The sequence below is a fragment of the Rhinoderma darwinii genome, chromosome 2 (assembly GCF_050947455.1).
Source record: "Rhinoderma darwinii isolate aRhiDar2 chromosome 2, aRhiDar2.hap1, whole genome shotgun sequence".
Lineage (NCBI taxonomy): Eukaryota > Metazoa > Chordata > Amphibia > Anura > Rhinodermatidae > Rhinoderma > Rhinoderma darwinii.
In genome coordinates this window covers 462,155,755-462,180,938 of record NC_134688.1, presented here as the reverse complement: position 1 = coordinate 462,180,938, position 25,184 = coordinate 462,155,755, and the positions used below count along the sequence as shown (strand labels likewise).

The following is a 25,184-nucleotide window of genomic DNA, read 5'->3' as shown; positions in this document are numbered from 1 at the left end:
CCCAACTAAAGCATCGTAGGCCCCTGTGACGCTGATAGGTCAGGGCACTAGACCCGCAGTCAGACTGGGGATATATATATTTACATCTACCTACTGCTAGAACTCTCACCGATCGTTAAAATGGGGCTTCCTTCTCACTGCTTGACCACAGTGAGGAGGACATTGAATGGAGCGGCGGTCAAGCGTGAACGCTGGCATTCCATCTAAAGTCCTATGAGCATGACGAAAACAGCCGAGTACAGCACTCTCATAGACATTGAATAAAGCGGCGGGCGCATGCTCGACCGCCGCTCCATTCAAGATCCTCCTTACTGCGGGGGGGGGGGGGGTTGCAGTGTGAAGAATCTGAGTGATTGGGATCCCCCCGTTCTCAAGATTGGTGGGGGCTCCAGCAATCAGAAAATTATGACCTAGATTGTGATCATTTTTGATTCTGGGACAATCCCTTTTAAAAAGGTTGTATGGGGTTTGAAAAAAAGGCCTGATTCCTACCTCCCCCAAAAAAATTGAACACCACTTGTGTCCTCGGGATGTGTCTAGTTTTGCAGCTCAGCCCCATTCACTTGAATGCTGCAATACCAGACCCAAGAGTGGCGTGCTATTTAAAAAAAAAAAAGTTCCAGTCTCCTTCGTAGGCTGTACTGAAGAGTGACCTGATGCCATATATTCATATCTGGATAATGCACATAGATTGTCACGGTTAGGGTATGTTCACACGCTTACTAAAAAAAGTCTGAAAATATGGAGCTGTTTTCGAGGGAAAACCGCTCTTGGTTTTCAAACGTTTTTTAACCAAACTCGCGTTTTTTACAGACTTTTTTTGGAGCTGTTTTTCTATAGAGTCAATGAAAAACTGCTCCAAAAACGGACATGCACTTCTTTTTACGGGGCGTCCTTTTTACGCGTCATTTTTTCAAAACGTCTATGTAAAAAACCGCCCCATCGGAACAAAATGCAATTTTCCCCATTTGAGATCAATGGGCAGATGTTTGGAGGCGTTCTGCTTCCGATTTTTCGTCCGTTTACTGCCTGAAAAACGGGCTTGTCACACGTAATGGAATCAACACAGAAAATTTCTGCAGCAATACTGCAGAAACTAGCAGAAATTACGCTTCTGAAAAACCGCACCATTTCCTGCGTTTTTTACTGCGGCTAATGGTGCCGATTTTGCTGCGTTTTTTTTTTAATGCCGGGAGATGGTGACCTCTCCTCTGAACATCGCAGCAATTCAGTCCACTTTACACAGCAGGATTTGACATGCTGTGGTACGAAAAATATGCACCGCAGGTGAATTTCTGCTTGGAAATTTTACGCAGCACGTGGATGGGATTTGTTAAACCTCACCCACTTTGCTGCTACTCTATTCTGCTGCGTTCCGGACGGAACATACGCAGCAATTCCGTTACAAGTGGACGAGCCTTACAGATCTTTTATTATTTTTAAAGCCTTTTTCATTGCAATACAAAAAAAATAGTTAAATACAACATAACCTAACCTGTAGCAAGCAGTACCTTCGGGCATCATTCTCATGGGCAGTGCCATTCTATATGTGGGCATACTGGTGTACTACTATAGGGGGACTGCTGGGACAAGGGTAACTCCACCCAGTCCTGAGGTCTAGTAAAAGTATACAAACTTGATACACACTGGTCCTAACCCTGATGTGATTGTTTGTTTTTATGTGATCAGGGAATGTATATGTATCTCTTCTGTATACAAAATAGAAAAACGAAATGTAAAAATGTCACCGAACTGCCCAACTTCACAACGGCCTTTTTGTTTTGGCCACAAGATAAAATAACAAAACTTTACCCCGAAAGCCCCGCTTAGTATTTTTATTTTTTTGTCTCTGCATTGCTACAAAGATGAATCTACACTTATCCGAATCACTTCTTTTACAAACCCATAATTTAACAGGGCAGCACCGGAGCGGGGAGAATTAAAGGGGTTGTTTGGGATTAGAGAAAAGGGTCAGTTTTTTTGGGGGGATTTTTTTTACTGTATGCACAGATATAGTGCCATTGCTGTACAATGATATAAATGAATAAAGAGGAACTGCAATGACTAGAGTGGCGCTGTTTCTGGGGGGAAAAAAAAAAAGCTGACCCTTTTTATAATCCTGGACAATCCCTTTAAAGCAAGAAGATCTTTTTACTTGTGTGGAATGTAAGGAGAGAGAATCACAAGTGATCAAGTTGATAAAGTACATGAGATTTTGGAGAAGACTCAGAAGGAATAAGGAGCAATCCATATGGATCGTTCATTCGGGATATGACTCACCAGTAATGGTATTTCATTGGGTTTCGTCTATGACCCATTTGACATGGCAATTGATTAGAAGACTTCTACACCCAGTGATGGAGGACATTGGCCAGCAGCCCCTGTGACCTTCTGTTGGTTTTGTTTACATTAAACTTTTGGCAGCTTTTTTTTTTTTTTCTTATCCGATCCAGAGCCCCCGCCCTAACAGGTATTATCTCCGAACAACCCAGAGGACTTTTGTAAGGCCCTGGGCCTGTCACTAAAAAAACAGTCAGAATCGGTGATCACAATGCTGGGCCAGATGGTGTGATCGCTAGTGATCTCGGTTTTGTCCAGCCCACTTTTATGTGTCCGTTCATTATTTCATACAAGTTTTTGTGTTTTCAGCAATTAAATATTTCCGATATAGTCTCTATATCAATTCCTCAAGGTTTCCAAGATCTCTGCTTGCAGTCATTCAGACTTCTCCATGGTCATGTGATGATCACACAGGTCTGATAACTGCTGTATCTGGATCAGCCGTTCACCTGTGTGACCAGCAGAGATCTTGAAAAAGGTATTGACGCAGAAACTATATTAAAAAATTGTGTAACTTTTTATTATAGAAAGAATAACATTTATTTGCTGAAACGGGAATATCCCTTTTTAAGATTTATATTATAATTAGATTTGTAGGTTTTATAATCCCATGAGTCCGACCCATTAGCATTCTGGGACTTGGACGTCCCTATTACCTGGAAATCCTGTGTTTACACCTATTATTCTGAACAGGGGAGCGTCCGCTGTCTTTAATCCTGGTGACACATCCCTAATAACTTTTGTCGGAAAAAATTAAGCAAACTACCTGCTAGGTGTTCACGGCTATTCTAAATCTGGAGTCGCTCTTCCTCATCATTTACTGTATATAATGGCATAATTTACGCTGTCAGCTGCTCACGACTGAATCACAATAACTCGCTCGGCATTGTCTCCCCTGACCTCACTCCGTATGTTTGGAAACACTTGTAATTAAAGGAACATTACCGGGTGTGTCATTTTTTCCATGCAAGTGAAATCATAAATATGCAAGTTGTGTAAATTTGCTGACTACGACTCATCCAGCGACTGCTGTTCACCTCTTAGAAACTCTTAAAAAAAATTAAAACCATTAAACCTCACAGATGGCTTAACATCTCGTTACCGCAGACCCTGGTTACTGACCTGTCTTGAGTCCTTCTCCTTCAAGTGGACACGGGACTCGCTTAAATACCTGGGGGTCCGTCTTCCCAGTGATCTATCTCGCCTTTATTCGGTGAACTTTCCTTCACTTCTTCAATGTGTAAAGGCTGACCTGGATTCTTGGACGTCGGGCACCTTCACCAGGTTTGGTAGGTGCGCGATATTTAAAATGAGCATTTTACCGCGGATTCTGTATCTTTTTCAGGCCCTACCGATACATATCCCACGCCCGTTCTTTCAATCCCTGCTGTCCCTTCTGCACAAATTCATTTGGGCAGGGAAACCTGCGCGTATTGCCCGATCCATGCTTTTTCGTGTGAAGTGTGAGGGGGGTGTTGGTCTTCCGGACTTTGTCTCCTATCATCATGCCGCTCACTTGACGCGAATTTTGGACTGGTTCCGACATAGCGAGATTAAAGAATGGGTGTCCATGGAACAGGCTTTTATGACGGTCCCTATACAGGCCTTACCTTGGTTGGGCAGACATGTTCCCCTGGTAGAACGGACACACCCGACGATCGGACCCACCCTGGCAGTTGCGGCACAGATTTTTCCTCGGGCAGATAGCTCACCGTCCCCCTCCCCGCTGTTCCCGATCTTGGGCAATCCAGCTTTTCCACCGGGACTGGACAGTGGCCCTTTCCAGCTTTGGTTGAGGGCAGGTAGGGGACGGGCTGTGCACTTATTGCAGGACGAGATGTGGATGACTAGCGCTCAACTACAGTCTTTGTCGGACCCAATCTCTTTCTCGGCGTGGCAGGTTACCCAGTTGCGACATTTCCTGGTGTCCTTAGAACATCCAGCGGCACATTCGTGGGGCAGCTCCCCGTTTGAACTCCTATGTACGGGCACGATTCGACATTCGTTGTCCAGACTTTATAATCTCTTGATCTCACCCTCTAATCTGCCTTCACCATCTTACCTGCTTAGTTGGGAAGGAGACTTGGGCTTGACATTTACTCCTGAACAAAAGGAGCGCCTGTTCACTATGACGAATAAATCCTCTATGGCCAGTACATTTCAGGAGGCAGGGTTCAAGATTATGTCTCGTTGGTATAGGGTGCCTTCCAGATTGCATGCAATGATCCCGACGGCTTCGCCATTATGCTGGAGATGTGGTGACCATGTGGGTACAATATTGCATATTTTTTGGGACTGCCCACTCCTGACTGATTTCTGGTCCGAGGTGTGGCGCATTTCCTCGAAATTTACAGATTTCCCCCTCCCACGATCTCCGGGCCTTTTTCCTTCTCCATTTGTGTGAGGTGCCCCTGTCTACGTATAGACGCTCGGTGGTTCGCCATTTGGTGAACGCGGCTAGGGCGTGTGTTCATGCACTGTGGAGACAATCTTGTCCCCCGTTGGTGGGCATGTGGTTCGGTAAGATTCAGGAGATTATGAGAATGGAGGACCTCACGGCATCAATGAAAGTGTACCATGCCTCCTTCCTCCAGAACATGGCGTGAATGGATCCGATTTCAATCCACTGAGGAATATAAGGCCATCATGGCCTCTTGACTTATCACCTAGGTCCAGTGTGACGGGTTAGTTCCTTCCCTTTCCTCTCTTCCCTTAGTGTCTCTGCTTTTCTTCCTTTCTCTTACTGTTTTCCTGTTCGCCCACAGAGTACTATGCACGGCTGCGGGTTCAGGGTGCATATCGGAGATTCTTTCATTCTTGATTTGAGCGATTTGCTATTTTTCTTGTGATCCTATGCACTTATGTAATGCAGGTAGCTGACCTGTGGCCTGTTGACTGTATTGCACTGGCTTATTCCAATTGTGTTGTGTATACTTTGTTTTTTGAAAATGAAAATAAAAGGATTTATAAAAAAACAAAAACCTCACAGATGGCAAAGTATCCCACAAATGTGCCCCGCTCACAACCCAACATAGTGACCAATGGTAGGTGGAAAATGGGCAAAAACCAAAAGCAACCAATGAGTGATATGCTTTAAAGGACCGGTAAACCTAAAGTCTGAAATTGCTGATATCTGAGAACAATAGATTGCGTTCAGCTGCACATCAAACAAAGATCAGATAGACTTGCCAAAATATGGGAATATGTGAAACAAATATGCAGAAAAATACAGCAGAGCTTCTTGTCTGTGGTCTTAAATTGCCAATAGATATTAGATTAGGGCCGATTTTAGGATGAGGTAAACTGGGAAATTGCCTAGGGCACCCATTTCCTAGGGAGCTTCCCATGGATAGGACCCTTAGAAACCTCCCATTATCTTCTTCACTACCCTAGGCCACTAGGGAATCTAAAATGATTGGCCTTAGACCACCAAGGAATTTGACTTTGTGTTGCGACCCGCAGGTTACCGCGACTGTCGTGTCTTGGTCACAGCAATCTGCGGGTCACAACATGGTCACATTCCCCTTCAATATTGAGATGCACGTAAGGCGAAATGGTGATCTTTGGTCGTGTGACCTGTCGCGGCCAAAGTTGCCGTGTAGTCGTAGCCTAAAAACGTTAACAAATGTGGTGCACAGCATGTATGTGTAAGTTCTGCCCCAGAGTAAATCTGCCCCATTATCTACAATGATACCCGCTCACCCAGGACATTGTTGTTTTTACCCCTATTAACTTCTTCTGGTAACTTTGATCTGTTTCTCTTGGGATAGGGATGTCTCCATTTATAGACCCAGCAGATGGGAGGTAGATCAGACGACCTCTTACTCCCGAGGTGACAACCGCACCGGACAAGCTGCTGGTGATTACATCAAACACTTGCTGCGTTCCCATGTTTCTGCGAACGTACTCCATGAAAGAAGCTGCAGCTTGAAGCTAAAGTAGGAAATTGTAATATGAGCTTTTCTCCGATCGTGTTATTGGAGTCCCACCTGCAAATGTAAGCAATTCTGATAACATGCCTGCCAGGAAACAAAATTCCCTCACCACTGTCCCAATGGCTCCGTCAACAAAATATACGACTACTCGCAGAATTTTTTGTGATGCCTATCCCCACTCTGTTACAACAAGCGGTACTTTCGCCATAATGCAGGCTGCCATAAACCGCTTCTATGTTCTGCTGACCGCTTCTGCAGAGATGCAATGGGCAATTTGTAACCAATTTTTTTGTGTAGGGTAGTGGAGTAGCACATAACTGTCTGCAATCCTGAATACACATCGCTGTATACATAAAACGGTAGGAGAGGTTTATCATGACTATTGGCAAAGTTGCTTCATGTTTTTAAAGTTTAGATTCATCTAAAAAAAAATGGTTGCAAAGTGTACATGCCCCTTGATTCAAGAAAGCGTTTTTCAATGTGGCTCTAGAAAACTGGATCTGTGGAAGTGATCGGGCATGCCCTTAAAATCAGTCAGCAGGGTTATCCCACCTTCCCAAGAGTCCATATATTATACCTATGGCAAGGATGGGCCGACTACCGTTGAGTTTATGAGCCATGTAGACCAGTCCAAGGTGTCAAGTCGGTTATTGTTTTTTAGTTGTCCGATAATAAGAGCTTTCATGGGGATCAAAAATCTAGGTGCCAGCAGCAAATTTCTAAACTCATTGACTATCTGGCATTTGGGATTTGTCCGGCCCTCATCTAAGGTCCGGTGGGCAGAAGCTTCTGAGAAGTTTCATCAGACTTCTGTAGTATGTCAGGCATTGGATTTACAAATAGATGTAATTTCATCTACTACAGAAAGTAACTTGTCACAACGTGATCCCGGATGATCGTGCACAAATATTTATCAAAGTATGACAATGCACCTATCAAGCCAATGCCAAGATGATTACAGCATCGGGGGACAGTATCCGTTCTAGTATAATTTCTTTGGACAATTGAAAAAGTACAATAACCTATGTGCAACGAGTCCAGGGGACCAAAGTCTGCTGTGTTACTGTGCGGACTCCCGAAGGCAGATCTCAACAAAAACCCACCCCAATAACCCCTATGGAATGAAAAATAACTGGTGCCTTTTCTCTTATTTTATGGGTGGGGGTACGCCATAGCTCTTTATTAGTTATAAAGTTGTAGGTAACACCTACTGCCACCGGCATCCTTTGCCCACACCTGATGGCATGTTTACAATGTCGGCCCAAACTCCACCGTACCATGTATCAACCGCCAGCCGTGACTTCACACATTAAATGACCAAGAGCCACAGGCCGTCAGGGCATTCTTGGAGTTGTAGTTTCTGAACGCCTTTCGGAGAGCCACAGGTTGGAGATCACTGGCCATATGGCTGTTTTTCGGGTTACTTGCCAAAGGTTTTTGTACATACAAGGTGTATCTTGTGTGTACTTATCACCCTCTCGAGGAAGTTTATCTGAGGTCTCTCTGCTTCATGGTGCCTCATGTCTGGAACAGACCGAGTCTCTTATTTATTACAGGGCCTTTCTCTTTTGTGCACGATCTATCAAGACTAGCGTTTAATTGTAATTTGCCATCTGATTAATTACAATAAGATGCTCGAAACACATTAAATGGTCGGTAATGTCTGCGTTTATCATGTGCTACGTTCACACTCGAGCCTGCAGAACCTCATCCGCACTCGGGGTGTGACCGGCGCAACTCTAGAGCAAGCTGCTTTATTCAGCTACGAGGAAAATAATTCTGATGTTGATGAATTGTTGTCCTTCAGGGAGTCGCCCTGTCGTGACCGGTTTCCTCTATTTGTTGTTCTCTTATTCACAGTTTGCTCGGTCTCTTGTTCCCGATTTAATAATGGGAAGATTAGTTGTACCTGTGTAGAGTTTTTGGCGCTAGATCAGGATCGATGGGGGACATTTATCAGAGCTGGTGCAAAGGAAAGTTTATGCAGTTGCCCATAGTAACCAATCGGGTTGCAGCTTTCATTTGCAGAAGGGGCTCTGAACAATGAGATCTGGAAGCTGATTGGTTGCTATGGACAACTGGTTCAGTTTTCCATTGAGCCAATTTTGATGCATCTCAAGGACATAGAAAAATCTAAAAATTTAATGTGTAAAGAAAGATAATGAAATCCTAGAGGATGCTGGGGATGAGATTTGTTAAAATCTTATCAGCTTTTCTGCCAACGTAAATGCGGCTGATTTTTCCACACGTTCATCCTTTGCGGAAAATCAGAAGTGTTTATGGGCCCATGGGAACATACCTTTTAGGCTACATTCACACGAGCGTGGGCAACCTCGGATGTGAAAAACTGCCATTTTTCACATCCGAGGTGCACCCGCGCGGGACGCGTTATCACGGATCCCCCATAGACTAGAGCCTATGGAGGGATGCGTGAAACACAAGAAAATAGGACATGTCCCTATTTTTTCACAGACCCTTCACACGCTCTGTTGAAACAACGGTCGTGTGAACGGCCCCATTTGAAATACATGTGTCTTATACGCTCGTCACACGGACTACTTATACGCTTGTCTGACTGAGCCCTAAGTCCGGTTTTACACCGCTGTAATACACCCGCCTTTAAGGGTCAACAATAGAGCTGTGACACCCGGAATCCCTGCGGTTCTGAAAACGTGTTCCATACCGTTCCATACTCTGCCCAAATAGCGATATAATACATCATAATGTAACGTTATAGACACGAATATAAACACCACATAGACTCCATTTATTAAAGCGCTGCAGTCACTTCATTCTCTGGATTGGTGGGAGTCCGGGCAGTCGGACCCCTACAGATCGTAAAGTAATGAAAGAACCCGGACCATTAGGAGGGTTCTACATGGGATTACAGACGTCCCTGGTTTTAGGCGGGAATTTTTCCCGCCGTATCAGGGCAGAATGGGATTTCTGCCCGGTGATGTCTGTCATTGGGCCACAGCTGTGGCCTATGTGACAGTGAGGGCAGTTTAGGGCCTTAGTAACAGTCAGGGATTGGTGTAAGAGGTGGTCAGGTGACTAGTTAGGTAGATATAAACCAGGAATATGCAGTGGTCTTGGCAGACCCTCTGACATATTCCTGGAATAAATGTTCACTGCACCCGCCCTCCCTCCCTAAATGTTTTGATTGTACTGTATTTATTACCACGGCCTTTTTTTGAAAGGGGTAACTCGCTCAGCAGTATGAGTGGACATTTATGTATTATTTGTGTTAGGCTTGAGTTTATGGCTAAGCCAGGTTAATAATTCCGGATGATAAAGTTAATGGTATTTTTTTTTCAATATTTTATGGTAACTTTAATAAAAAGCCGTGGCCAGAATATTTTTAGCACCACTCCAGTGTCGTGTCTATTTAGTTAATTTGTTAATTTTTGACACTGGTTATTTTTATTATAATGTTAATAGTATGTTTTGTAATCCCATGGCATATCCTAGCTATATGCCATCACGTTGTGTGATGGGAATGACCCTACAAAGTGATTGTCTCATTAGAGATCAGCTGATCGCAGCAGGTCTGGCTCTCGGCACCTCCAACAAAGTTGATTATTGCAGAGGGAAGTCCTCTTTGACCAGAATTAGGGTATGTTCACACGCAAACGCAAAATACGTCAGAAATTACGGAGCTGTTTTCAGGCGAAAACAACTCTTGAATTTCAGACGATTTTGCATGTACTCGCGTTTTTCGCGGCGTTTTTACGGACGTAATTGGAGCTGTTTTTCATTGGAGTCAATTAAAAACGCCTCCAAAAATGTCCCAAGAAGTGTCCTGCACTTCTTTGACGCGGGCGTCTTTTTACGCGCCGTCTTTTGACAGAGACACTTCAAATTACACCTCGTCTGAACAGAACATCGTAAACCCCATTGCAAGCAATGGGCAGATGTTTGCAGACGTAATCGAACTGTCTTTTCAGGCGTAATTCGAGGTATAATACGCCTGAATTACGTCTGAAAATAGGTCGTGTGAACATACCCTTACATGGCGGCCAGAAGACGAGCCGCTCTTAGGCCTCATGCACACGACCGTAGTGTTTTTCTGGTCCGCAAATTCCAGGACCGTGTTCCGTGAAATGTCCTCCGCAGTTCATCCGTATGTAATCCACAGTTCATCCGTATGTAATCCGCAAAATGCGGATAAAAAAAAAAAAGCCTAGGTAAAACAGGATGACGACAGAACTCCTTCCCGGTCGTCGCCTAGCAACACTTCCGCAAACTGCGGTTGGCACACGGATGTGTACCCGCATTTTCCACGGGCCCATTGACTTCTATAGGCATGTCCGCATCGAATTTGCGGGCCGTAATAAGACATGTCCTGAGTTTGTGCGGCACGGATTTGCGGACATGCGGGGACCCGTGAAAACACGCATAGTGTGTATGGGCCCATAGAAATGAATGGGTCCGCAATTCTCCCGTGGATTTTCGGGGGAATTGCGGACGCAAAAACACGTTCGTGTGCATGGGGCCTTACAGAGGGTTGTTTTGAGACAACCCCTTTTAATATAAAGCATACAGACTTACACATACTGTATATCATATATACACTATGCATCTGGGATAGATTAATTACGGCAGGCTTTAGGGCTCTGTGACCAGTATTATTATTCGGTGTTACTGAAAAATTCATACATCTCCCATTTTATTTTTTTCTGTTCCCAATTTTGTCTACAAAAAAAATAAAGTATAAAAATTGAAAATGACCTGGGCCTTTGGGGTTATTGCATATGGTAGTCAGGTGTGCAGGTAAGGCTGTCCTTTTTTTTTATCTGCAATTTTGGATCCGGAAGTGCGGATAACCATACTGATCCATTCATTTCTATGGGCCACGGACACCTTCCGTATATTTACGGGTGTGTGTCCGGGCCGTAGAAATGACTTGCAAAAAATAGGACATGTCCTATTTTTTGCATTTACGGACTGTGCTCCTATACTTTTATAATGTGAGCACAGCCCGCAAATGCGGGTGACCGTCTGCAGCCCGCCCACGACCTGTCCATGCAGTATTTACTGACCGTAAATACTTGACGTTCGTGTGCATGAGGCCTAAGTGGGGTGAGACCGGTCCGCCATTAATTTTTTATGCCATATATGAGGGTATTTTCACATTCTGCAGTTTATGGTTCTGATTACCACAAATTCGCTGCAAAACTCCACGCTTGTTGCAAAATTTAGGTGAAACTGAGTGATTTTCACTAAACCGTGATTTGACCGCACCATGTGAAAAGTACCTAAAATATGTGTAGCGCGGCGTGTAGGTCCGGCTTATCAAAGTAGTTTGCGTGATTCCTTCTGCTCTGGGTGTGGTATATTATGTGTGCTCTGGAATATGACACGATTTCACTGGAAATAATTGGTTTCATAATGTAAACACAATGACTGGTACATCCGAGACGGTAACTGGCATATAGAAAGCGGCAAATGACACGGCTTGTGAAATGAGTGAGGTTATCGGGCACACTAGGGGCACGGACTTCTATATTTATTCAGTCTTCTTACTATGTATAATAGGAAAGAAACCACATGCCATACATACTCTTATATTTACTGGTGATTTTCTTTTTTCTTTCTGTCTGATGTACACGCTGGAAAAATCTCCTAATGTGCACGCTGAATGTGATCGGCTGGACCACAGCCAAAGATTTGTCCTTTTGGCATACGTTCGGATAGTATGTGTTCGCATACACGTTGACCCCTATTTTCCCGATAGGCGAGGGCCCTAAAGGTGGTAACTTGCACCTTTCGGCCATTTATGGCAGGGAATGAATGAGAGGAGGCCACCGCTCTCTCCATTTACTTCTATGGGAAGTTTGGAAACCGCCGCATGCATGTCTATAGATCCCCAATGATGCTGTTAGTTCAGTCATTAGACGCATAGTCAGGCCATAATTTGCGGGTGTAAAACGGGCGCAGAAATTTTCCCATGTTAGGCTCGTGTGAAACTGGCCGAAGACATGAGAGATTATGAAAACCAATTACTTGCATTCATGTTCTAGAGCAGTTTTCCTCGACATGATTGGTTTAAAGCCAGATGCGCAGAGAGAGGGACGATGCAGTTGTATGATTGTCACATGACCTTATGAGGGTGACGTCACAGCGCGGCAAAATATTGTGACCATCCTTGGCATTCGGACAACAGTGAGTCACAGGCCCGGTTCACACTGAGTTTTTCGCAGGCAGAAAATTCTTCGATTTTGAGGCAGATTTTGATTTGCCTGCACGCCGTTTTTCGCCCGCAGCCATTTAGCGCCGTGGGCAAAAACGCAGTGAAAACGCTTTCTCTGCCTCCCATTGATGTCAATGGGAGGTCAGAGACGTAAACGCCCGAGGATAGGGCATGTCCCTTTTTCCCGCGGGACGGTTTTACTGCTCGCAGGAAAAACTCCTCCGCCTCCCATTGAAATCAATGGGAGGCGTTTTTTGACGTGTTTTCCGACTCGGTTTCCGCATCAAAAAAACCTCTGTGTGGACAGGGTGGTACCTAGTGCCTTATTTTATTTATATTTTCAACTTTTTTGTCAAAAATAAAAATTCTCAGAGAACCCTTTTAATGATCTTGACTGCAGGGATCCGGCCCACAGTCCATTCATAGCAGGATACCATTATGCCCTTTTTACTATACTAAATAGAAATTCATAAAGTCCGTCAACAGCAGCTTGTTGACTGTTTCTAGTTAGCAATGGAATGAAACTAAGTGAAAACCTCAAAAAAGCTCCTGAGGATCTGTTACAAAGATGCTCGATTTTGACATTTGCTGAATATACAATTAACGTTGATCTCCGATCCAGCTTCACTTTTAAGATTAAAGGATGTTCATGCTTGAAATCTGTCAGCAAGTCATGTAATGTTTGTGAAGGAAATGGTTAAATGTCTGCTTTGGGAGGGATGATGCCGGTGAACGGCTGTAATTACTGTTTGCTGGTAGAACATATTTTCCCTCTGAGCATTAATATTTCCTCGCGTGTCCTCACAGCACATGCATTAGTAACCTGTGGTCAATAATTCAACGCTTGTTTCGCTGTCTGTGGGGACCAGGCCTCAAGCCCTCGTTTCCTGTTTAGAAGATGATCCATCCCTCGTGTACATGTTGGGATTATTAGTCCAAATCTTCCAATAAATGTTAGACGAGATGGCTGTGGACTGGTAGTATTCAACAACCCCTCCTTAAAAGCCCCTTTTGAAGAATGTTTCCTTAAAGTGACACTGCAGGCAAAACTGGATTTTCGGCTTTTGCCTGGGGTATCACCTTAAGTAAACATTAGCAGCAGAGCCGTTCACTCTAACCCCCCCAATGTCTGCCCTACGTAAGTTAGGTGTCTTCTAGGCAGCCGCTCCTGCAGCATGTCTGTATGCTCAGGTCCCCGGCCGTGGTTGTTGCGACCCACCTGGGAACCTGTATAAGGAGTAACTCATGGTCATTGCCTATACAGGTTACCGTCTGGTTCATGAAAACCCTGTTGACAGTACCAGACTCTGTAGAGAGACACACCATTGACAAGGGGAATGGTAATTCCCAGTTGTTACTGTATTCATACATTTGCAGGAGGAATAACAGAGGAACGGCACCATTCAGAGTTCTAAGAAAAGTTGTTCCAGAATTTTTATTTTTCTGGGAAATAAAAGTATTTATTACAACAAACAAACATGTCGGGAGAACTGAGAGTGAAATCCAGTGTGGTCGCCATTACATCTCCTAAAGGGAGGAACACCTGGTGGGTAGGGTGACCACCCCTATGGAAACTATAATGGCATTTTGGTTATTCAGCTGTGCCAGACTCCTGACCTGCTCACCGTATATTTGGAAAGAACTTTCTGTTCAGGACTCCACAAATGCCGTGTTACAAGCTATATGGGAATAATGGCAGCCATAATGGTTTTTACCCAGCATTCCCGGGAACAGATATAACGAAGAAGTAGCCCCTCTGTAGGTGCCGTGCCATACTGTCTTATGTAGACCATACATAAGAACATAAATATTATTTGACTAATTTGAAGACAAACCCTTGCTGTGCAGCTTACTGCACTCTATTATTCCCCGCTGTCAGCCATTTCTGGCAAGGGGAGGCTGACTGTAGTATTCGTCAGTGGGATGACTGCCACGAAGTTCAGATCCTTGTCCGCCTCCATGTTCACTACAGTAAAAGTTAATGTCCACCTTTTGGCATGATTTTTATCATATATATATATATATATAATTATCCTACATTAAACATGGAGTAACATTGTAAATACATTCTATTACTTATCCTGTACTGATCCTGAGTTATATCCTGTATTATACTCCAGAGCTGAAGTTACAATTCTGCAGCTTCATAACTGAAATCTCCCAGCATTCCTCACTTGTGCAGACACTGAACAGCACTTTCTCTGGTGATTTTTGCACTCTGGCACTGTACAGTAATCTGAAGTGGGAATAACATACTCTCCCCTTACTTTATAGACGCTAGACTGTTAGGGGCGTGTCTGACAACAAACTGTTACCTGTTTCCATTGACAACTAGCAGAATTGTGAATACAGCTCTGGAGTATAATACCGGCTGTAACTCCGGATCCGTACAAGATAAGTAATGTATGTACACCGTGACTCCACTTGCAGAATACTGAGTGCAGCTCTGGAGTATAATACAGGATGTAACTCAGGATCAGCACAGGATAAGTAATGTATATACATTGTGACTCCACCAGCAGAATATTGAGTGCAGCTCTGAAGTATAATACAGGATGTAACTCAGGATCAGAACAGGATAAGTAATGTAATGTAAGCACATAGACTGCACCTGCAGAATTGTGAATACAGCTCTGGGGTATACAACCAGCTGTAACAGGATCAGTACAAAATAAATGTAACGTATTTACAAAGTCACTACACTTTTTATGTATATTGTATATAACTAACTAAAATTATTCTGAAAGGTGAGCATACCCTTCACACAAATTATCCAGTACTTTGTTTCCGTCCTCTGGCTCCGTTACATTGTTTCGCCTCCTAATTTACTAACAGCAGTGTGTTTGGTGGTTTTTTTTCTTCTCTTCCTCCTCTCAGATAATGCCTGTGTGTCCAGCCGGGCAGCATGCATTAACATTTTCCATCTTAAGACAGGCTCAAGTGGAGAGAGCATGTAGCCTGAGTGTTGAATGGAATTACTAGCCGTGGAAACTATGTAGCCAGAGGTCCTGATAAAGGAACTGCTATGCAAACCTCAGCGGTTTTTCCATCCTGCAAAGCAGAAAAAAAAGAAGGTAATTAGCATAGGGAAAGTGACTAATGCTGACGTCACCCCCTTCCCAGCTAGTCCTGCTCAGTCCCTCTTCCCGGCTACTTAGAACAGGACTTTGCTCAGGAATTTGCTGCCCCATAGGACCCAATCTGTAGAGTTTGGCTGGGAGGAGTTGGACCGGATGCCTTATAAACACAGTTTAGTGTAGGCTCCGCTTCCTTAAGTCTTTAAACTTCATAGTCAGCTCAACTCTGCCCGTAGCAAACGCTCAAGATGCATTTCAGAAACTTGAACTACAGCTTCGCTTCCCTGGTGGCCTGTGTGGCTGAGGACGACCTCTTTTATCAGAGTGACGCCAGGGTAAGAGGGATTTTTATGGATTTATTTGACTTTTATATCTGTTCTTGTTTTGCACATACGTGTAGCAGAGCCGAATCTGTCATTCAAGTGTCTTGTGTGCGGTGATGACTCCCGGAGTGGCAGTTTTAGCTCTGCTAGATTCACATACTCCGCTCTGATAATGATGGGAATAAGTAAAGATAATGCGGTAGGTCTGTTTGCAGTCATATGTATAATCACAATGACTTGTGGCAGGTAACAAACTCCGTACTACTACACCTGATCATCTCAACTCTGCTTCATTCATTTGTCCCGGTGGTAGTTAAATGTCTGCACTGCCCTCGCATGGGCTGGTGTAGTTGCCAAGAATGCGCTGGTGATCTGTCCGACCGCTTGTTGTTGGCCAGGTGGGCCGTTATTGTTATGTCGCTGACGGCGCTGATTCTTTGTACGGATCTTTCCAGAAAGTCTCCATTCAGTTGTCAATAGATCTGCCTGCATTGTATCATTATACAGCAGGATAACCGAGGATTCCGGTCTTTTTGGAACTACTTTTGTTGAACTTTTTTTTTTTAAATCAGATATATGTGTGTGTGTATATATATATATGTGTGTGTGTGTGTGTGTGTGTGTGTGTGTGTGTGTATATATATATATATATATATATATATATATATATATATATATGACGCACACACTAAGATTCCGTTTGATCTGGCACTTCTTGATCCAAAAAATTCTGATAATCCGGCATAAATTTTCACGTCCGATAAACCGGAATTCCTGTGACAGTGTGGCACCTGGGTCTGTCGGCTCCTGATGACGATGGTAAAGTCTCTTATGCGCACTGATGCCAACACGTGTGTTGAAGACTTGTTTTCCTGAAGGATTGTCATATACTTTGACTGTCCAGTAATCCAGAATATTTGATAGTCCAGTTAAAGAAAGACTGAAGGAAAGTTTGCTGCGGGTGGATTTTCCAGTAGTGCAATAATAAACTTAGTCCAAGGGAATCTGTTCTAGGACAAACACCGGAGAAGGTACCAAATACACAGACTACTACTGTGCTGGCAGCGAGGACAATCGCCGGTCCCTACTGCCGTATCGGAGCCACCGATGGCGTACCTGGCTAATGTGATTGACAAGCCCAATATTCCGCACATGCAGGCACTGGAATAGGCTCCAAAACAAGTAATTACAGCAAACTTAGAACCCAACTAAAATCTGTATCTTCTCCGCCAGCGGTGGTAGTAACCACGTCCTGGAAGGCCCTTTCCTTGAGGACCATTTACAGGAGCATCTTCCAGACTGTAGGTCGATCTTTAAGGGGTTTTCCAGTTTAATCATTGTATAATGAATTGTTATACAACTTTCTAATTACTTTTTGTGTTTCAAGGTACCTGCTTGCCATAAGTGAATGGAAATATTCTTGTTTTATATCCAATCTCCTGAATACATGTCCAACTCACTTATAATGGATGTAAACAAAATGTTGCCATTCACTGACAGCAAGAAGTATTGTGGATTTGTTGATATTGGGGTGGGGGGGCTTTACAGGTGCTATTAAGACACCATTTCTAGAGACTTTTCTAGCACAAAAACAGTGTCCTGTTTTTAAATATAAGGCCCCATCCCCCTTTTGTTGAAATACCTGGATTTCTGGATTCTTGTATGAAGATGAAACAAACTCTGTTTAAATGTCAAGATAAAATGTAAGATTCTCTGTTCTCGATTTCTTTGTTGTTGTTATGGGCAGTCCTAAAGTGAGCCAGGCCTAATTATTTCAGCTTAGCATGGACAGAGGAATGCCAAATATGTAAAGACTGACTGCCCCCTGCTGGTCAATGTATGGAAGGGCGTGATTGTGAAAACATACTCCAGCACTGGTTGTCAATACTATTCTACTGACCGGGCAACAAGTGGAATTATCCATCAACCCGTTCAGGCCATTATTTTTCGAGAGAGCGAGAGAAGAGAGCGAGAGAAGAGAGCGAGAGAAGAGAGCGAGAGAAGAGAGCGAGAGAAGAGAGCGCGAGAAGAGAGCGCGAGAAGAGTCCCAGATAGATATTGGATGTACAGTATAGTGACGGCTGCTCTTTTCAGTAGGAAAGTGACACCTGCGACACTGGAAAACACATGTTTATTGTACGAACAATTTGTCATCTCTTTGTCAGTAAGCAGTCATTTGGGCTTCTGATCAGTGATTCACGCATGTGATGGTGGCAGCAGATAATAAGCGCGCAGAGAAATGGCGTGGATTTCGCACACCACACACCATGTTTATTGCGCGCTCTTTTCTCTGGGGGACACTTGTGACTTGCAGGAAATTGCTGGTTGTATTACTGAGAGCGTGTGTCATCCGTATCGTTATACAGAATACCGAGAGGTGGCCGGGGGTCTGCTTCACGGAAAAAGCTCTGTACATGCCAGGTTTTACATGGCGCAGGCATTCAACTGTGTCATCCAGTTATATTCGGGGGTCTGTTCATCGCAGAAGAGCAAAACTTAATGGAAGAATAGCAGAGTTATTACTGTTGGCTACTTTATACCTCCATCACTGTACATAGAGAACTCCGTCCGCCCCCTCCCCGTCTGATATGTTTTCTATCTTGCTCAGAATGGGGCTGGTTTAAGGTTAGTGGAGGCCACTAGGAAAAAAAAAAAATTGGTGGTGGTCCCCATGCCACCTCTGGGACCCTATTACAACTAAATATAGAAGATGTGGCCGCACATGTAATCCAGCCTTGGAGAGAGACCTAAGCAAGTATGTGCGGTCAGTGTACTGTATAGCAGATAGAACTTCTTGTGACCACATGTAGCGAATGTGAAAGATCAGGGGGGGGGGGGGTCACACGGGAACTTTCGCCACATGACCGTTTGTGGCAAAAGAACAATACATTCTTGAAAGAATATACATCATCAAGACGTAGGGGACAAACAGACGGGGGTGTGACTGCCTGATCAGACTACAGTGTGAGCTTGTAGTCTGTAACCATGGAGACGCAGAGGTCTGCAAATAAGCTGTATTCACAAATGGTAGGATATTGTTAATCAATAGTAATTGTGTTTTTGCTTCTCTGGGTCGTATTATCTGGATTGTTTTATGTGTGGGATTAATGGGAATATAATGTATAGTGGTCAAGTTCCCTACGAAGAGGAAACCTAATAAAGTAATAATTTTTTATTCCTTTCTTTCAGTCCAAGTTTGAGTCTCTGTTCAGAGCGTACGATAAAGACGCCACCTTTCAGTACTTTAAGAGTTTCAAAAGAGTGAGGATCAACTTCAGTAACCCGTTGTCTGCTGCGGAGGCCAGAATCCAGCTGCACAAGACAGAGTTCCTGGGGAAGGAGATCAAGTTGTACTTCGCACAGGTCGGTTTGAGTCGCCATTAAAATGAATTCTTAGTGTAAGTTGTAAAAATAGCCCATCCACCACTACAAGTCCCAGCATGCCGTCCTGACCAGTCCAAGCTAAAGACCCCTTATGCCAATGTATGGCTGCACAATATGTCACTGATATCTCGTGCATGCAGTACCAGACTTTATATTTAGCTCCTACATTTTGTGCCAATTCATTTCATAATATGCCTTTTATAGTGATTGGGCTTCTGTTTTTTTAATACATCTCTGCAAATCACTTTCACTTAAATGATGAATTTCTGTCTACCTGCAACCGCCACTAGGGGGAGCTTAATGCATAAAGTTTTCTTATTGACTTTGTATATGGTTTATATAATAATCTGCTCCCTCTAGTGGTGGCTGCAGGTAGACAGAATTTGTATGAAAAAAAATAAAGCTCTGACCGCTATAAAGACATTTTAAGAAATTGTTGCAGAATTTTGCACTAATTTAGATTAAAATATGCAAATTCATATTCAGCCGGGTTCTAGTTATTTCTATTTCCTCCTTAATTTCACAATGGACAAACATTAATGGCTGACAATACAGTTCCCATAGAGGTTGTCATCCAAATTTTGAAGGGCAAATCTGTTTATTATAAAGATGGATACATGTATTGCATAAGTAGGTAGATTTGCCTTTCAGGCTTTTGGGAAAGCTGAGTGACAACACCTGTAGGTGCTGTAATGGTGGTCATATTTGTTTGTTTCCCACTTTCCCTAGGGCTGAAAAGAATCTCATATTTACTGGGGATTTCTAGTCCGATAGATGGTTACATGCAAGTCCTAGATAAAACAAAGTCCCTTTGCATGTGACGTGTTGATACATTAACGCAGCGCTCGTCAATAGTCCTTGTCTTCTTCTCTTGTAGACATTGCACATAGGAAGTTCACACCTGGCACCGCCAAAACCTGAGAAACAGTTCCTTATCTCCCCTCCGGCCTCGCCTCCCGTGGGCTGGAAACAGGCCGAAGACGCCACCCCCGTTATCAACTATGATCTTCTGTACGCCATCTCCAAACTTGGTCCAGGTAGGAGCTGCTGCATACACGGAGCGATAAGACGGCCATAGTCATGTGAGATCTTTTTGGTGTGTCCAGTAATCCTGCCAGCCATCTAATGTCTAAGGATTGACTATAAAATTGTTTGGAGGGGGGACTTTGTCCAAAGTGGAAAACCCCTGTAATGTCCATTTACACAATTCCTTTTTGTTAGAAGGGTCCTCCGGTAATAAGCTGATCACAGCGACCACCGTTGTTGAAACCTCCAGCGATCAGCTGTAATCTGTGTCGGAAGTGTTTCATTTTCCTGCAGCGCCACCACAGGAGAAGTGAAGCATTTCAGACGGTCTATGTAATGTATGGACAGGCCGGGTCCTCCTGAGGGAGAGATACTCTTTGTAACTGCCTCCCACTCCGCTTAATAGATGAGGGTCCTAAACTCAGGCTACCCCTTTATTAACCCCAAATTTTCTAAAAGGATATTTGAAAAAGAGGTTTCTTAAACCATACCCCTTTAAGGCCGGGCTCAGATAGGGCATTGGGTGGCATTTGTCTGGTGTAGTTTATAACATTTATGATACCTTCTCAGCCGAATATATCCTGTAAATGAGAAATCATAAATTCCTATTCGCACAGTGCTATAGTCAGTACATTTTTGACCCCCCCCCCCCCTGCCCAGACAATACTCGTGTACATATATAGCAGAGCTGAGTTTGACATGTGTCATGAAGTGTCTAATCTGTCGTTTTTCCATAGGAAGTGAATGTAAATCGACTAGATTACCTAAACTCAGAGAGTTATCATAAGTGCACATAAGAAGCAGTTATCTGACAGATTCAGCTCTGCTACATCTGTATCCAATGTGGTCTCAGAACAGTCCCTATGGTCCGCTCCACTTTGCTTGGCTAGTTCCATATATAATAATAGCAGATCAGGCCATGGCGTTGCACGGTGGTCAATTTTTCTGTGCAGGAAGTTATTGACAGCGACGGTTTCCTCGCCGCGGTCCAGAAATAGCTGCTGATTATAGAACATGCGTGGGGCCAAGTTTCCATTCTTTCCAGACAAAATCATACAGTTTTTTTTTCTATGCAGCACATTTTTCCTACATTAGACTTAAGGGAAAAAAAATATCCCAGGACGGAGCTCGCAAACAACACCTCATCCTCTTGCTAATGTGGGAAAATTGGCGCAGGTCAACCAGGAGAAACCTCCGGTGCACAGGACTGGTGGAATGACTCTTTCCAGACGGTCGCTCTTCCTCTTGTCACGTCTCTATAGTCTGTTCAGCCATTTGTGGGTTAGTGGGTAACAACCACTAATGGCAGATGTTGCCCTTGGAGCTTGTAACCCAGCTTTCCATAGACCCTGAATGACAAATGAATCCTTATGAAGTTACTTTCGCTGTCCTGCACCCTCGCCTGCTGCCCCTGTTGGTTTTTGCTGTAGTACATTCATGAACCAGGAGGAACTGGATGAACAGTACTAAAGATACTTTCCAGATAGGGCAGCAATGCAGGGTTAACCTGATCACTATCAGAAATAAGTGTTAGAACTGCACACGAGAGCTCTTTAAGGAGGACCTGTTCCCGATCCTGGCTCGTGTGCTTTGTATTCTCCATAAAATAACAATTCTGGGGCAGTTTTTCTTAGAACTCAGCATTGTGCTATGTCCCTCTGTTATTCCTCTTTGAAATTTATGAATATATTGACAACTGGGTGTTAGAATTCCCCTTGTCTAAGGGGCGTGTCCCTACACAGTCTCGCTCTATCAGCACTGATTGGACATTGTCAGTCTGTGTAGGAACACACCCCCCCAACTGGTAACACCCACTTGTTAATTTATTCATACATTTCTAGGAGGACCAACAGAGGATTAGTATAATGCAGAGTTGTAAGAAAAGATTTTCCAGGATTGTTTGATTCATGGGGAATACAAGTATTCTATGAAAATATTCATGTCAGGAGAGGTGTTTGGTCACATGACTTATTTTCTGGCAGAAAAATATGAGGCTGATTTTAAGAGAAATCCGCCTCCGAAAAACAGACCTTTTGTAGGTGAATTTTAAAGCATTTTTTGATTTGTATTTTCTAATTGTTTTCGGCATTGTCTTTGGGAAATGTTAAAAATCTGCTTCAAAAACCCATCAAGAAGTGACGTACGCTTTTTTCTTCGTCGTATTTTCATGCCGCTGTTTGACGCTGCGTTTCTTCAAACAGCGGCATTTCGGAGCGTAATACGAGTGTTTTATGCTCCGAAATACACTTGAAAATGAGCCGTGTGGACATGCTGTAAAGGGGAACTCCGCATTTATATTTCTTTGGACACTTCACAGTGACCTGTCAGAAGATGCCATTAGTGGGCGTCCATGAGCTTTGACCCCAGTATGGATGTAAATTACATTGTTTGTTGGTCAACCGTCTAAGACCCTGTTCACACCTGCGACGGTCTTTCTGTTGTTCTGCACGGTCAGAGGAGCAGAACAGATAGACCGGAAGTGCTGGTTCTGTGATACGACGGACACCATCGGCACCCGATGGACCTGATTTGACTTTAATAAGTTCTGTCAGATTTCCGTCGGAGTGTCGGACTGGAAACAATCGTGTAGCATGCTGCGCTATAGTTTTTGGTATTTTTGGCTGGATCTGCGACGGAGGCCCCTAAAGGTGTCTCCATTGCAGATGTGAACCGGGCCAAAGTATGAAAATGTCTCTTTATAATACCTAGATGAATGTTGACAATCGCCCCTTTGTCTTTACAGGAGAGCAGTATGAACTACACGCCGCCACAGACACCACCCCCAGCGTAGTCGTGCACGTCTGCGAAAGCGATCCCGAAAACGAGCTGGAGGTGGAAGAAGACGACGATGGCGTGAACAAACCCAGACCAAAAATCATTCAGACAAGAAGGCCAGACTACATGCCCATCCACCTAAGCTGAAGAGGACGACACACGCGTTTTGAGGACAAAAGTCAATTTCACTCTATGAAATTTTTGTAACCCGAGGACGACAGAACTCGGTGCGTAGCACAGCGGTGGAAGAAGCTGAATTTAAACACAACTCTGCTCTTCCAAACCAGTGTATTTTTGGGCTTTTTTTTTTTAATCGGCCAGGCAGCACCCACGCGTTTTGGAGAGTCCATTGGGCCTTACACAACGACTGATTTGGGTGGGGGAGAACAAATGCCGGTTACTATGGCCTCTCTTAATTTTCTTGCTTTTTGGAAGACATTTGTTCGATGGAATAGCGAGGACTCGTTGCTTGGCGGCCTGCCGCATGCAGAGACGCAGGTGTCGGCACTATTAACCGATCTTTGTACATATTTGCTGGTGTGCGCACACCTGTCCATCGCAAGCTGGGAGAAAGAGTACAACTTTTGATTTTATTTTTTCTTTATTTTATTTTTATTATTATTTTGCATGTGAACTCCGTGCTGATATATATTATTTTTTATCATAGATTTTAGTTTTGAAAATTTTAGTTTTTCCGGTCGCTGTATTTGGTGGACTGCGTGACTGTACTCCGAAAAACGGAATGAATCATTGGTGATCTCTTCGTTGTATGGAACGTAGGATTGAGAGTTAAAAAAAAACCACAAAAACTTTGGACTTGATCCGTTACTGGTTCATTAGCTATCGATCGTTCGTACAATGTGATATCAGGCGGTGTATATGACTTTACCTTTGCAGTCGAATAGCTTTTTATGAATTCATTTTCAACGTGTATACTGTCAGTGTGATCCTGGAAAGACCGTGAGATAAAGTATGCAATTCCTTACTACCTGTGTGCTGCTTTTGGAGTCCCCACTGTGACAATCGGTATGGGTTTGGAAATACAAAATGATGTCTGTCGTCATTCCCTAGTCACATGACCTTTCAACTATTATGTTTTTTAATCGGCTCAGTTTACATGTAATCGATGATTAAAAGGGTTTTTACCAATAATTATTATGGCATATTAGCTGGATTTATCTGATTGGTGGGGGTTCAACTGTTCGGACCCCCAGTTATCCTGGGAGTGCTTTGCTGTTTATGTATCTTCTATGGACTTTACCTTCTCCGGGAATGTCGGTCTTTTCTCGGGACAAGCAAGGATCCCAGTGGTCAGACCTACACTGATCAGACTTTTATGTCATATCCAGTCGAAAACTCCTTTAAACAGGAGACACCATATGTTTAGACGATAGATCGATCGATCGCTAGATTGATCGATTGAAAGATCGATCGATAGATTGAAAGATCGATAGATAGATAGGTGTTCTTTAGTTGAGCTACATATAGCTGCCTCTACTGTGTGCGGTTAAGGCTGCCTGGTATATATCATACATACTCGCCATCATTAAAATTCCAAATCCCAAAAACATTAAGACCAACCCCTTTTAATTAAAATTTGCATAAGCCGGCCCTTTTTGTGGTCCAGTTTGCAGCACTGCCCCAAAAAAAAATCTGTTCTGTTGGCAATTTTATCACAAATCGGCAATTTAATTGACTTTGTAGCTCTACCGATTTACTAGAAATATTTTTTTTCTTTGCAATCTCCTGTTGGTGGCGCTGTTAGTACCACCTGTGATACGTCCACCAATCTGTATACAAATCGCACACAGAATAAAGAATCGCAGCTTTTTTCCTCCTGTAGTTCTTGTGAATTATGTTCTTTTCTTTCACGGCTGGTTATATATAGGATGTGTGGGTAACTTTTTTTTGTGCCTTTTGCTTTTGGTAGGAATTTGCATCTTTTAGGCTTTTTTTTTTTATTAGTATGTGCACTGATCTCTAACAACCAATCAGATTTTAGCTTTCATGAATTTAATTTGCATTGAAATGTTCCATATAGCAACCGTACCAGTCAGTCCTACAATAGACAATGACCATGATGCACCCGGTGATCGCTGTTTTATTAAAAAATCTCCACATTGGGCCATTC

The 25,184-nt window shown here is 43.5% G+C and overlaps 1 protein-coding gene across 2 annotated transcripts in view; it reads left to right on the top strand.

The window, feature by feature from the left end:
- Nucleotides 1–24,895, top strand: part of RCAN1 (regulator of calcineurin 1) — an 86,310-nt gene extending 61,415 nt beyond the window's left edge. The window contains exons 1-4 of one of the 2 annotated variants that reach the window (XM_075854590.1): nucleotides 15,599–15,880; nucleotides 19,058–19,231; nucleotides 20,130–20,289; nucleotides 23,022–24,895. In XM_075854590.1, coding sequence (XP_075710705.1) covers nucleotides 15,794–15,880; nucleotides 19,058–19,231; nucleotides 20,130–20,289; nucleotides 23,022–23,200 — 600 coding nt within the window. In that variant the 5' untranslated portion in view covers nucleotides 15,599–15,793 and the 3' untranslated portion in view covers nucleotides 23,201–24,895. Of the gene's footprint in view, nucleotides 1–15,598; nucleotides 15,881–19,057; nucleotides 19,232–20,129; nucleotides 20,290–23,021 lie in introns of those variants that run through there. The other variant, XM_075854589.1, reaches the window with a different exon arrangement.
- Nucleotides 24,896–25,184: the final 289 nt, after the last annotated feature.